General features: G+C 37.7%; 1 protein-coding gene across 3 annotated transcripts in view; it reads right to left on the bottom strand.

The window, feature by feature from the left end:
* The window catches only part of NCOA7 (nuclear receptor coactivator 7), a 129,896-nt gene that overhangs the window by 64,846 nt on the left and 51,718 nt on the right, over positions 1-13,332 (bottom strand). For all 3 annotated transcript variants that reach the window (XM_090279816.1, XM_090279817.1, XM_090279818.1), the window contains one exon: positions 4,455-4,675. In XM_090279816.1, coding sequence (XP_090135942.1) covers positions 4,455-4,675 — 221 coding nt within the window. The remainder of the gene's footprint in view (positions 1-4,454; positions 4,676-13,332) is intronic.

The raw sequence follows: 13,332 nt of genomic DNA, 5'->3' as shown, positions 1-13,332 counted from the left end.
ACTACATTAGTTACCAAATATTACCCTTTCTGAGAGTAAAATCTCTCCTCAGGGTGCCTATCTCATCTGATCCAGCCTCCCACAGCCTGGACAGCTCACTCCACCCACTAAACTTAGATCTGTCATCTGAAAACAGATATGGAGTTCCCCTAAAGGATAAAGTCCAAATCCTCAGTGTGATGCATAAGATCTGCCCATTTTAGTGCCTTCACCACTGACAGCCGTGAACAGGAACCAGCACTGCCCTCACTTGCGGCCTCATGCTCCACCTGGTGGTACAGAACACCCTGAATAGGAATCTAGGAAATACGCACGTCAGCCCTTTGAGGTCAAGCAAACCTGCCAAGATGGGTGTGTCAGCTAAAGTCAGATGCGAAAAGGAACGAGGAACCCTGGAATTCAAAGGTCTGCCAGGTAGTTTCATGTAAGCACTGGATTCCCCTATGGAAATGCCCCAAGCCTCCAACCACTGTTATCTTGGCCATTCCTGAGAGCAGATGAAAAGCTATGATGGCATCTCTTTATTTATTGCTACAAATGAAAACAGGATAATTCTGACCCAACTATTGTACTGTTGCTTATATCTATATCCCTCCAGAATTCTCATGAAACTCAAACAAATCAAAACAGAATATTCATCTACAGATTAATTCATCCACTCAAGCGCATTTAAAGAGCACCTATATAATGCCATAGATACTGCATAAAGCTTATACAGGGTCTGAGTCATGACAGCCTAGAAAAAAGGAAGCAGATAAATAAATTCATAGAAGGGAAGTCCAACCTGAACAGGGACAGGGAGTGCTTCCTGAAAGAAATGAAATCTGAGCTGATTTTGTGAAGTCAAGTGAGAGTCAGGTAAAGAGTAGAGTGAAGGGTATTGTTTCAGACTCAAGAGTGTTACACATGCAACAGAGGGCACCACATTAAAAAGCTATCTAAGGAGTAGCACCACAAAAGAAAACCCTCAGTGGTTGGACTATCAGCTTTTCTTCAGGGAAACTCTATAGAGCTAAATTGTCTCCACTTTAAAATAGTTCTTAAGCAACAGCATTTAAAGTAAGGATGAAAAGAGATCATACAGGATGGGCAAAAGTAGGCATACAGTTGTATGTGAAACAGAGTTTAATCTTGTATCATTATTTATTATTGTATTATTTTTCATACGAACTGTTAACCTACTTTAGCCCCACCCTGCATTTTAAATTGCACAACCATAAAAACCACACATTTTCAAACATCCAATGTGTACAAATCATATATAAACAAAGGTGTAAAATGAAATTTTCCTTAATCATCTTCCTCTTTTTGGAAGTAAATACTCAACACTTTAAATTCAAGAGGAACTTTATTGATCTCACACAGAAGTGTCTTTCAATAGGTTGGCAGTTATAGCTTTTTATAAAATACCAAATGGCTTGAGATTAAAAGCATCCATTAAGCTGTATAATACATAATATAATCACATTAGCCCACTGGAATGCAAGAAACCACACACTTTCTGCTACAGATGCCTCTTCTGCCTCTGTTTGAGCAACGTCAACATGGTCTCACTAATTACCACCCCAAAGGCAGGGCATTTTATCTTTGATGAGCACCTTTAGAAAGTTATATTAAATATGGAGACAAGATCTGCCTCCTGGAAACTTCAGCATTACCTATGACCCAACTTTGTGGCCCTCTGAACTAAGTCTCTGCTGTAAGACTATGTTTCAATTTATGGAGACTTCTGGTCAAGATGGAAGCATAGGTAAACATGCCTTGCCTCCACACACAACTATAGCAAAAAGTGCAACTAGACTACAAAACAAGTATCACCCAGAACTGTCAGAAATCGAGCAGTGTGGAAGTCTTACAACCAAGGATTTAAAGAAGCCACATTCATCTAGACGCGGAAGAGGGGCGAAGATGTGGAGAGGGGTGGAGGAAGTGGAGAGGTAGAGAGGCATGAGGACTGGAACAGGCAGTCACATGTGAGGTGGATAAAAACGGGAGGGCTACCTTGGGAGTGAGGGGAGCCAGCTCTAGTCCAGACCACCCAGCACAGGGTCGCAGCGCCAGGAAGATAAGTCCCCATAACTTCTGGCTGTAAAAACCAGTGGGGGTTGGAGTGCTGGAAGAAACTGTGGAATTCGCAAGACACTCCACTTAAAGGGCCTATAACGGACTTAGGACTCACGCAGACCCACCCCTTCTGGGATTCAGCATCAGGGCAACAGCTTGAAGGGCACCAGTGGCATATGGTAAGAATTTAAAGTGCAAGTGCTGGGAGACAGCTTCCTTCTGGGCAAAACTCCAGAGGCCAGACAAAGGCAATGTCCCCTCTGTAAGCCCTCCCTTACACAGAGAAACAGAGTGGTGACACAGGCTGCCCTGCCCTGGTGAACACCTAGGGCTTCACCCCATACAACTTAAAAGGTACACTTTTCTACAATAGGCCACACTACTAAAACAGGGAGTTAAAGCAGCTCCACCTAATACACAGAAACAAACACAGGGAGGCTGCTAACATGAGGAGATAAAGATATATGGCCCAAATGAAAGAAGAGAACAAATCTCCAGAAAAAGAACTAAATGAAATGAAGATGAGCAACCTATCAGATACATAGTTCAAAACACTGGTTATAAGGATGCTCCAGGAACTCATTGTGTAGCTCAGTACCATAAAAAAGACCCAGGCAGAAATGAAGGCTGCATTCAATGAAACCAAGAAAAACCTACAGGGAATGAACAGTGGAGGGGATGAAGCCAAGAATCAAATCAAAAATTTGGAACACAAGGAAGGAAAAAGCATTCAATCAGAACAACAGGAAGAAAAAAGAATTTTAAAAAATGAGGACAGGATTAGGAACCTCTGGGACATCTTTAAATGTACCAACATCCAAATCATAGGGGTGCCAGAAGGTGAAGAAGATATTGAAAACTTATTTGAAAAAATAATGAAATACTTCTCTAATTTGGCAAAGGAAATAGACATACAAGTCCAGGAAGCACAGAGAGTCCCAAACGAGTTGGACCCAAAAGGGACCACACCAAGACATATCAAAATCAAAATGCCGAAGGTTAAAGATAAAGAGAGAATCTTAAAAGCAGCAAGAGGAACACAGTTACCTACAAAGGAGTTCCCATAGACTGTCAGCTGATTCCTCAAAAGAAAATCTGCAGGCTAGAAGGCACTGGTAAGAAATATTCAAACTGATGAAGAGCAAACCTACAATCTAGATTACTCTGCCCAGCAAAGCTATCATTTAGAATTGAAGGGCAGATAAAATGCTTCCCAGACAAGGTAAAACTAAAGGAGTCCATCATCACCAAGTCACTATTATATGAAATGCTAAAGGGAATTATATAAGAAAAAGATCAAAATGATTAACATTAAAATGGCAATAAATTCATAACTATCAATAACTGATTCCAAACAATAAACTAGGCAAACGAATCATAGATATGGAGATCATTTGGAGGGTTACCAGTTTGGGGGAATATGGGGGGAAAGGTGCAGGGATTAAGAAGCACAAAACAGACAAGAGGATGTTAAGAATAGTATAGGTAATGAAGAAGCGAAAGAACTTATATGCATGACCCACTGACATGAACTAAGGGGGTGAAATGAGGGTGCCAGGTAAAGGGGGGCAAAAAGGAAAAAACTGAGACAACTGTAATAGCATAAATCAATAAAATATATTTAAAAGAAAAAAAGACCATGTTTCACTATTTGTATCGCAACAGGTTTGTAGACACCCCTCAGTCTTGTCTTAGTCTAGCAATCCTGAGTATATTGTACCCTGTACACCACAACACATTTTGACTCACAATTCCCTTTCTGTGCATTCTCCTTTGAACATGCTCCAGGCCTGCATGCGACAGGAGCAGTAGGTGTGAGATGGATGATCCAAGTAAAACAGGATTATCACTTCCATCATGCTAGATATGCCACTTCTGCTAATGCAGTTTCAAATGCAATGGCTATTCGGAGAAACTGTGGAACACTGTAGACTCATTTTAAGATTCTCCTTAAATAAAACTCCCAACTCATCTCTTTTTTTTCCTTAACTGACAGATATTGGGCCATGACTCCATCTATTTTCTGTTGCCTAGTGGATGGTAAAAACTGCATGCATTTCTACCAACACTTTCATGGCTATGTCTATATATATTAAGAAAAATATTTCTCATACAGGGAAAGTGACCATTCACTTGACAAATATTTATTAGTACACACTATCTGCTAGGCACTGTGCTAGATAATGGAAACATAAAGCTGAATGAGACTTGCCAACATTACTTCATTTTCATCCCTTTACCAAAGATGATGTATAAAAATCAATGATCACTGGCAAATAGTAGCTGCTCAATAAACTATTACTATTATTATGATCAGTTACAAATTATAGTCTTGAAAATTACTACAGATTTTAAAATGAAAATTCTGCAATATTGCCCCCAAAACTCACCAATACTGTAATATCGCTTTAGTTCTGTACGTCTGATCTCCTTTAACTGATTATTTTTTCTCTTTTTTTTCTCATCAGTACTATGTTCCTCTTCCACAGCAATGTTGCACTTGTCTTGTTCTGAAATGACTGTATTAACATCTCCTTTTCCAGTATGAGCCCTTGGAGCTATAGCTGAGGCCGTCTCTGTATTTTGTTTGGCTTGTTTTTTCTTTTTCAATCTGAAAATGAGAAAAAAAGGAAAAAACATTGGAGAAATGATTTGCTAAGAAAAGTTATATTAATTTCATGTGTTGGGCTTTGAGAAACTGATATAGAAAACAATTCCTTTTATATTACTGTTAATTATATTTTCCTGTTATAGTTTCCATTCCTAATCACTTAAAAATTCTTACAGAGAGACTTGTGGCCTTTCCTCAATTTTATATCCTTAATACTGATGTCTCAGAAAATGAATGTGAAATGCTCTAGACCTGAGGAAAAACTGGATTCATCTATAGGTTATAAAATGGTGAGTATTTTTTTTGCCAAGATGTACAGTTATCCAGATATATTGCCACATTTGGAATGCTACATTTTTAAAAAGTGTTTCTGGTTTTCAGTGATACCTTTGGACTGATGGGCAAACACACCTGGAAAAACAAAGCCTTTATACTTGGCTCACATGCTGAATATAAAGATTTGTCAAGGTGCAAGCAGGTTTAAGGTTAAGTAATTCTTCTCCTTTATATATATGACAGTAGTACTGAAGAAGGAGCTGCATTTCCTGAGATGGAAAATGTCATAGTGACAATATATAGTTATCATTATGACTAGTAATAGCTGATACACCAGTTAGCATATTTGATGTTTTCAATTTTATATTTCTGAGTCACAAGTGTATGAGACGAAGTTTATTATAATTCACTGGAATTCAAGAACTCAAAATTGTTCTAATTGATATATCACTTCAATTAAATCACATGTCACTGTACATACTAGTCCTTAAGAATGCTTTTACCTTACCAGAATGTAAAGAACTAAATCCTTGCCCTCTACTACATATGGCTGTTTGTTCATATGCAAATATTTATTAATTAGGACCCCCTTCCCCCATTTCTATCTAGGCATAGTCAGCTTTCTCTTGCACATCTATTTCCTATGCTTTCTTGAGCATCTATACAATTTGATGTTGGATGAGGATAAGGAAATGTTTGGAGAGAAAAGCGAATGTTGGATAATACAGTAACTAAAGTTTGATTCTATGCTGCTTTGCTCTGTGATGTTGGACAAATCAATTTAACAGTCTGGAGAGGTCCTTCGATGAGGCGTAGCTATGTAACAGGGTCTTTTATTGGGACCAATTGAGATCTGTGTCAACATATAACACAAACACAAACAGTAAAATAGCTCCTGATACAATCATATAATAAGCTGAGGTATATAACAAATTCAGCTTTTGAATAAGAAGAAAATATTCCAACCAGAATGTTATTCATTGAACCTTGAGCAGCCAAATTCTTATACTTTCATTGGCTAATAAATGAGACTATAGCCTAAAAGAAAAGAGAGCTAGGAAAAAAATCATAGATGAATGTATTCCCCATCTTTGGTTTAGCTATCTTTTTATGCTTACTTGTTAAAAAGCAAACAGAACTACAAATCAAGAAAAACTGGAGACTCATGAAAAGGACTTACATTCAGTAAACACATTTTATTTTCTATCCTCATATTTTAAACTTTTTTTTTCTGTTAAAACATTACGTGACTCTTTGCAAAGTTGATTCAAATAATGCTCCTAATAAAACAACTTTTCTCTCATCAAGATTTCTGTATGAGGCTGAAATTAATATACGGTAACCTAGATATACAGATCAGAGATCAGCTCTTTACTTAGGAAGGTCTATGCAGAACTGATCTGGGTTTCCAAAAGGATTGTGCTGATCTTGTTCTGATATACTGGCTTATCAAAAATAAGCTTGAATAGTTAATATTTTAATAACTACATATGGTGCCAGGACTGCACAACCATTCTCGGCGGTGCAGATAGACTCTTAAGAAGCTACACCATCATCTCTCGAGATGGACGGCTGCCGACGATGGTGCCAGGTGGGTACTGGAAATATTGGGGGGAACACTTTATAAAGTATAATATATGATTGTCTAACCACTATTCTGTACACCTGAAACTAATACAAAATAATATTGAATATAAACTATACTTGAAAAATAAAATTTACAAAGTGCTTGAGATAAACCTTATTGCCCACTTCTAAAAATTATTCCTTCTAGGAGGACAGAAAAGAGATATCAAAAATTGGTTCTATGTGGCCTGAGATATGTTGCTTTTTAACCTTCTGAATTTTTCCACTTTAAGTTGATCTAAATGTCCTCATTTCATTGTCCCCAAGATAATTAAACTCACTCAGATCGAGGACATGTATTTTGATGAACGGAAGTAATGTCTGGACACATCTCATTAGCGACTGATTTTCACACTTGGAAATAAGAAAATGGGATACATTGTTTTATTCATTCCCTACTTTCCACACAGACCTTTATTGTTAACGCATATAACCAAACATCGTTATTTCAGAAAAAAATGCTAGAAAACAGCCATCCTAAAACTTAACAGAAAACAGACTATAATTTAGTACTTCATTAATTTTACAATCAGCTACATCTTTCTTGACTAGAGCATACTCATCAGAATTTGTTTCTCTGGAGGTTATCAACATGACTAGAACATTCTCACCCTGTAACTGGAAATCAGAGGTGAGTTGTAGAAGCCCACTATAAAATCCTTCCTTCAAAGCATGGAAATACACTTTTAACACCTTTCCTAAGGGGATGACTGCCAGTCTGATGACGGTGGTGTAGTTAACAGTCTTCAAACATTTAGTTTTAGGGCTTTTATCTTTTAGGACTTCTCTTTCTTACTCAAGTCAGTATCATGGTAGACGTCTCCCTCAATAGGGTTTTGCTATTCCCAAATTAAGGTAAACTGAAAACAAAAGGTTATACAAGGAAATAAGCTCCCCTTATTTCACCTAAGCAATTTTAATGACCCCAAATGTACACTTATTAATATTGTGGACTCAAAGAATACTTAGCAAATCATCTTAAACAGTTGAGTGACTGAAAATGAGACATATTTCACATCTGATTGCTGTGAATACAAGTAAAGAAAAAAAACCCTTTGTTTTGCTGCATTTACCTTTCTTTAGTAGAGATCAGAATTACAATAAAACAAGTTTCTATCATTCAATCTCCTCTCACTATTATAACTAGGCCCTGTCAATTCTATTTTCTAAATCTTCCCTTTCGAATTCGCCATCTTTTCCTGAGCTCTGCTTCCAAGAAATCATTTCAGGCATTCATCATCTCTCAAACTGGACTTTTTTACAATATCATTTATTATGCTTTGTTTTATTACAAACATAATACATGTTCATACTAGAAAAGTCTGAAAATGTAGAAGACTGAAAAGAATAAAACAAATCAAATGAAATGCTAAGACTTAAGAAGCAATCACTTTTAGGGGGAGATCGTGTAAAACCCAGAAGATAGGGTAAGTAAACTTCAGACCTTCCTCAAAGGCAGAAGAGCGAGTCAGGAACGGCTCATCATTATTCTGAGCTTCTTAATTGTCCCTTCCCATAAAATTGACAGACTTATTCTGGAATTTCTTGGCTTTGTTACATTAAAATTGTGTGCACTTGTAGGACATATGCATACCTCGTTTTTTTTCACTCCTAGTATCCCAACCCAGAGTTACTTGACTGAAGAAATAAATAAGGTGACACTACCAAAGAAATATTTTTCATAGTTGAATGAACTGTTTTCCTCTGAAGCTTTTCCCTTTCCTAAAGGAAGTAAGTTCAGGATACTGGCAGCACTCAAAGCCAGGACCTTGGGCCAGTTCCTTTCTTTGTCTCTGCAGAGGCCTCTTCTGTTGCTTGCTGACATCCAGGGGAACCCACCACAAAGAGGTACCAAATGATGAGACAGGCTTTCATTAGCACTGGAGTGAAAGTTTCAGGAAGGTAGGGATCTGTCTAGGTTTTGTTATATGCCATACTCCCAGGGCCTATGAATGGTACACTTTAGGCACTCAGTAAATATTTCTTGAATGAATGAATAGATAAATGAATGAATGAATGAGGCTATGTTCTAATCTGGTTGAGATCTGCCCTCCTAGCCAGTGTTCTCCTACACACAAGCCATTCTACAGCTTCCTCTAATTAGGAACCAGCATGTTCTCAAAAATAAACTTCCATTTCCTTACTCAGATATTTATATAAAAAATATACTGGGCCACATGTAATTTAAAATGTATTAAAATGTAGACTTTTTAAATTAATGGTTCTATATGACTCCTTAATTCCACAATTGGAGGTTCCTGTGTTTCTGTACAAAGTTCCATAGACATAAATACCTGGCATGGCGTATACAATATGGTAGCCACCAGCCAGCCACCTGTGGTTGTTAAATTTAATTAAAATTTAACAGAAATTTAAAACTCAGTTCTTCAGTTGCAAGAGTCAAACCATTCAAGAGCTCAACAGACTTATGTCTTACCAGGTATTGTATTAAACACACACCCATAAAATACTTCCACTATCACATAAAGGATTAGATGTACCAATCTAGAGCTACAAGGGCAAGGTAAAGATAGAAATCATCGACTATTTAAAACTTACTGAGTATATGCATAGAATATGCCCGCAAGATCACACACACACACACAAATGTTTCCAGCAAAAGAAAGTTAGTAGCTGGAGGGGAAAGGGAGAGTAAGAAATATTACTATTCATTGTGTTTTCTCTTTTACCTTTTGGATTTTATACCATGTATAATAGTCAAGTTTTTTAAAGTATTTAGTTTTTGAAATCTCCTTTTTACAATAAGAATAATTTAACACATTGTCAAATTCTAGAAATTGAGATTTACTTCTTAGAAAAGGTTATTATGAAAAGTTTAAGAGCTTTCTTCTAACAGCAACAACTACGGAGCTGGCTAAGGAATAGGGTGCTGTGCTATGTACTTTACAAATATTATCCTATCCTCAAAAAACCAGCACTGTAGGCAATCTTATCTCCATGTGGCAGATAAGAAAAGGAAGGCTTAGGAGAATTAGAACCATTTCCTAAAATCACAGGGCATTGTTAAACTGTAGAGCAGATTTCACACACTGCAGACTTTGAGCCAATGGCCACCGGGCATCCTGGGACCTCTACTAAAAGTGTTCGATGGCAGACATGCATAACTTGACTTTGAAATAAAATGCACTGGACTTTGGAAATTCCATGACCTCTTTAGAGGAGCCTTGCCTGGCAATCTAGTGTGCTTCTGTGGAGAAGACAGAGGAAGGAAAGGTTTCGATTCTGAGTGTGGTTCTCTGTGTATCAGCTGTGACCTTTGGAAATATGATAAAGACTCCAGGACCTCTAAGGTAAACAAAAGCAAAAGGGTGGCGTGATTTTCAAGTCCCTGTCTGGCCCTAACAGCTTACCCATGGCTAAGATTAGGAAATGTGCTAAAGCTGTTTTGAGGTCAAAAATACATATCTATGTATATATTTTAAATAAAAACTAAATCTTCCCAAGAGTCTACACTTCCTGTGCTCCCTCACATCTGATTATGTTTTTCTTGCATTGCAGACCTACCAGCCTAGGGCCAAGGCAGAACCCCATTCATGTAGAAAGGCTGTTAAAGGGGTGGGGGTGAGGGGGAGCAAAAAAGCACTGCTCTGTGATTTGGGTCTAATAGCTCCATGAAGAAAAGTAGAAAATGTCAAAAATGACCAACTATGTTTATTTTAGGTTTTTGTTTTTTCATTTCCTTAAGCATAACCTTCCGCCTTGGTGTCTCATTTCATGTTACAGGTGAAGAGGAGAGACTTGATCTGTGGAACTCTGGAGAGCATTTTAATGAATGAGATAAGTCACAGAGAAATAAAAATTAGTCCAATATAACTTTCTAACAGAGCAGCCCCATGATGAAATTGGTTGCTTCACAAAGTAGTGAAGTCCCCATCATTACAAGTACTTAAACAGATGAGATCTAAGATCTGACCTCCAAAGCCATGTTATATATAGCCTTGCATGTTTTTTACTGAGATATAGTTGACATATAATATTAGTTTCAGGCATATAAAATAATGATTTGGTGTTTCTATATTGTGAAATGATTCTCATATAAGTCTAGTTGACGTCCATCACCACAGTTACAAATTTTTTTTCATATGAGAACTAAGATCTACTTCTCTTTGTAACTTTCAAATATATACAACACAGTTTTGTTAAATAGAGCCATGATGCTGTCCCTTAGATCCCCAGTTCCATCCCCATTAAACTGGAAGTTTGTATCTTCTGACGATCTTGACCCATTTCAACCATCCCCAACAGTCTTCTTTAATACAAATCCTTCTCAAAATCACCTCTGTAGAGTGTTAAAAACATGATAACATACCCCAAATGGAATCACTTATGCTAACAAAGACTTAGTACTTACTACAGTTTTGACCTTTTCCAGGAATGAAATCTTAAATCAGTCAAGCAGTAACTAATCCACTTTTTGCTAGTGTAACTTCCTTGTTCTACTCCCTTTCTGTCCAGCTCCTCCAAGCTCCTCTCTGTCTGCAAGAGGAAATACTGCCCAATTCATGAATCATTGAATAAAGCCAATAAGATGGTTAAGATGTACTTAGCTGAATTTTGTTTTTTAACAAGCAAATATAAGTGCAGACATAAAAGATAATAAAGTAATATTTCATGAAAAAAGTTACAGAACAGAATATAGTATGACCTTATCTTTGTGGAAAACAAAAAATAAAGCAAAACTCTCCAAGGTTAACAACTATATCATTTAGATATATCTGTACATGGGTTTAGATATACATGGGTGGGCAAAAGTAGGTTTACAGTTTTATGTGAAACAAAGAGCTTATTTTTATATTATTATTTATTAATTACTGTATTATTTATTTGTATTACAACTGTTAACCTACTTTTGGCCACCCCTATGTAATAACTATGGAAAAATGGTTGGTAGGGAAGAAGAGAGGAGAGGGGCAACTTCATTTACATTCATACAATTTGGTATTGTTGACTTTTTTGTACAGCAAGCATATATTACTTTTGTAATCATAATATTACAGAGTGGGGGGTCTCCAAAAATCCCCAGAGCCTGCGGGTTGGAGGATGGGAAAAGGAAATAGCTTTCAGGATGCCTTCACATGCCTGTGGCTAGTGGCTAGTGTCTTTGTTACACAAATGGCTTTGATACTTCCAAGACCCCAAGAACATGGGAAGGGTTTTTGGACCAGGGAATGGTACAGAGAGCACACAGAGCCTGTATAGGGTTCTGTGAATGGTCAGAACTGGTTACCACACCCACTGCGGCAGAGAACGCAGTCAGGGGGTTAAAAATAGGCAGCATTTTTTTGGCTAGGTTCTCCATGTGGTTTTGAGAAGGGAGAACATCATACAACTTTGAAAGGGCAAAGAGAAAACCATGCGTGATCCAGTGCAACATGGCACATGTTTTCTTGGACTGTTATACAGAGGCTGATGACATTGTACCCCAGATCCTGAAGGAGATAGCTGACAGATAGGGATGGGGAACTTCTGGGCATGTTTTTGGCTTCTAGCCTTTTGGGGGAGCAAGGGAAGTGCTGGGTCTCGTGGGAGAACAGGGCTCTGAGCTGAAGTGCTCACTGTCCTCCCCAGGTTGGAATATTGTAAATAAAGACCTGTTTTCCTCAACACTAGTTGTTGGGTTTTACACCAAGGCGCCACGCGAAAGAACCCCCTTTTGCTCTGTAACAATAACACACAAAAAACTGTACAAGTATCTGCAGCTGTGGCCACGTTTCTCTAAATCTGTCAGTGTTTACCCTTTCTCCTGAGTCCAGCTATCACAGTGAATTCCCGTACTGCAGCTCACTCCCTTCCTTATCAGGCAGTGCCGGTCTGTCACCCTCAGAAGACCTCTCCTAAGTTCTTACTCTTGGCTGTTCCACTGGAACTGGTCAATGTACTGTTCTGACCTTCAGAGTCCACGCTGTTTTTTCCTGGTTGCCTAAAAGCAACTCTTGCCATTTCCAGATGAATAGAAATGAGGTAGCCTGAGACCTCATTGTTCCTTCTTAGGTATACACCCTTGGGGCAATTACTAAATCTAAGCCTTAGGTTCCTTTTCCTTGAAAGGAAAATAATGGCCTCACATGGCTTTTTGTGAGGACTAAACTAAGGAAAGCTTACTTTTACTACTAAAAACAATCTGTGCCTGGTTCATGTAAGAGCTCAATAACCAGAAGTTATTATCTTGTTTGTGCTGGCAGCTGTTGTCATTACTTGGGGATTTCTCAGGATCCAAGTAAATGAAGTAACATATAAAGCAGGATAAACACAACAAAGAAGGCATTTCATAAATTCTAGATATTACCATTATGTGCTCACATTATTTTTCTCACTGTATATAAGTAATCTTATTTCACTCCGCTATGAATTTAGTCACAGTACAAAGCCATTTTTTATAAGAAAACATCACTTCTAGTATTTTATTTCATTTTGTGAATTCACAAATAGAAGGTCAGTTTTCAGTTTTCATTGCAAATCCCCAATTATGATATATGCCAAATAAAATCAAACTTAAAGCCAGACAAGGGGAAAATCATTTTAAAAATCACTTGGTGAAAATTCTCTCTTGAAGGTATGAACAAGCCAAAAGTTTAGGAGTAATCGTTGAAAAACCCTGTAGATGTACCAGATGCCAGGGCTAACCTTTGAAATGTGCATTCTTTTCTCTGCTTTGTCTCATTTTGATAAGATTTCCCCCCAAGAGAATTCATCAGTTAAATTAGAAATACCCTGGTTCCAAAGAATCAATGCAA

This window comes from Furipterus horrens, unplaced genomic scaffold, assembly GCF_987537825.1.
Source record: "Furipterus horrens unplaced genomic scaffold, mFurHor1.1.pri manual_scaffold_6, whole genome shotgun sequence".
NCBI lineage: Eukaryota > Metazoa > Chordata > Mammalia > Chiroptera > Furipteridae > Furipterus > Furipterus horrens.
This window is presented reverse-complemented; position numbering and strand designations above follow the sequence as displayed.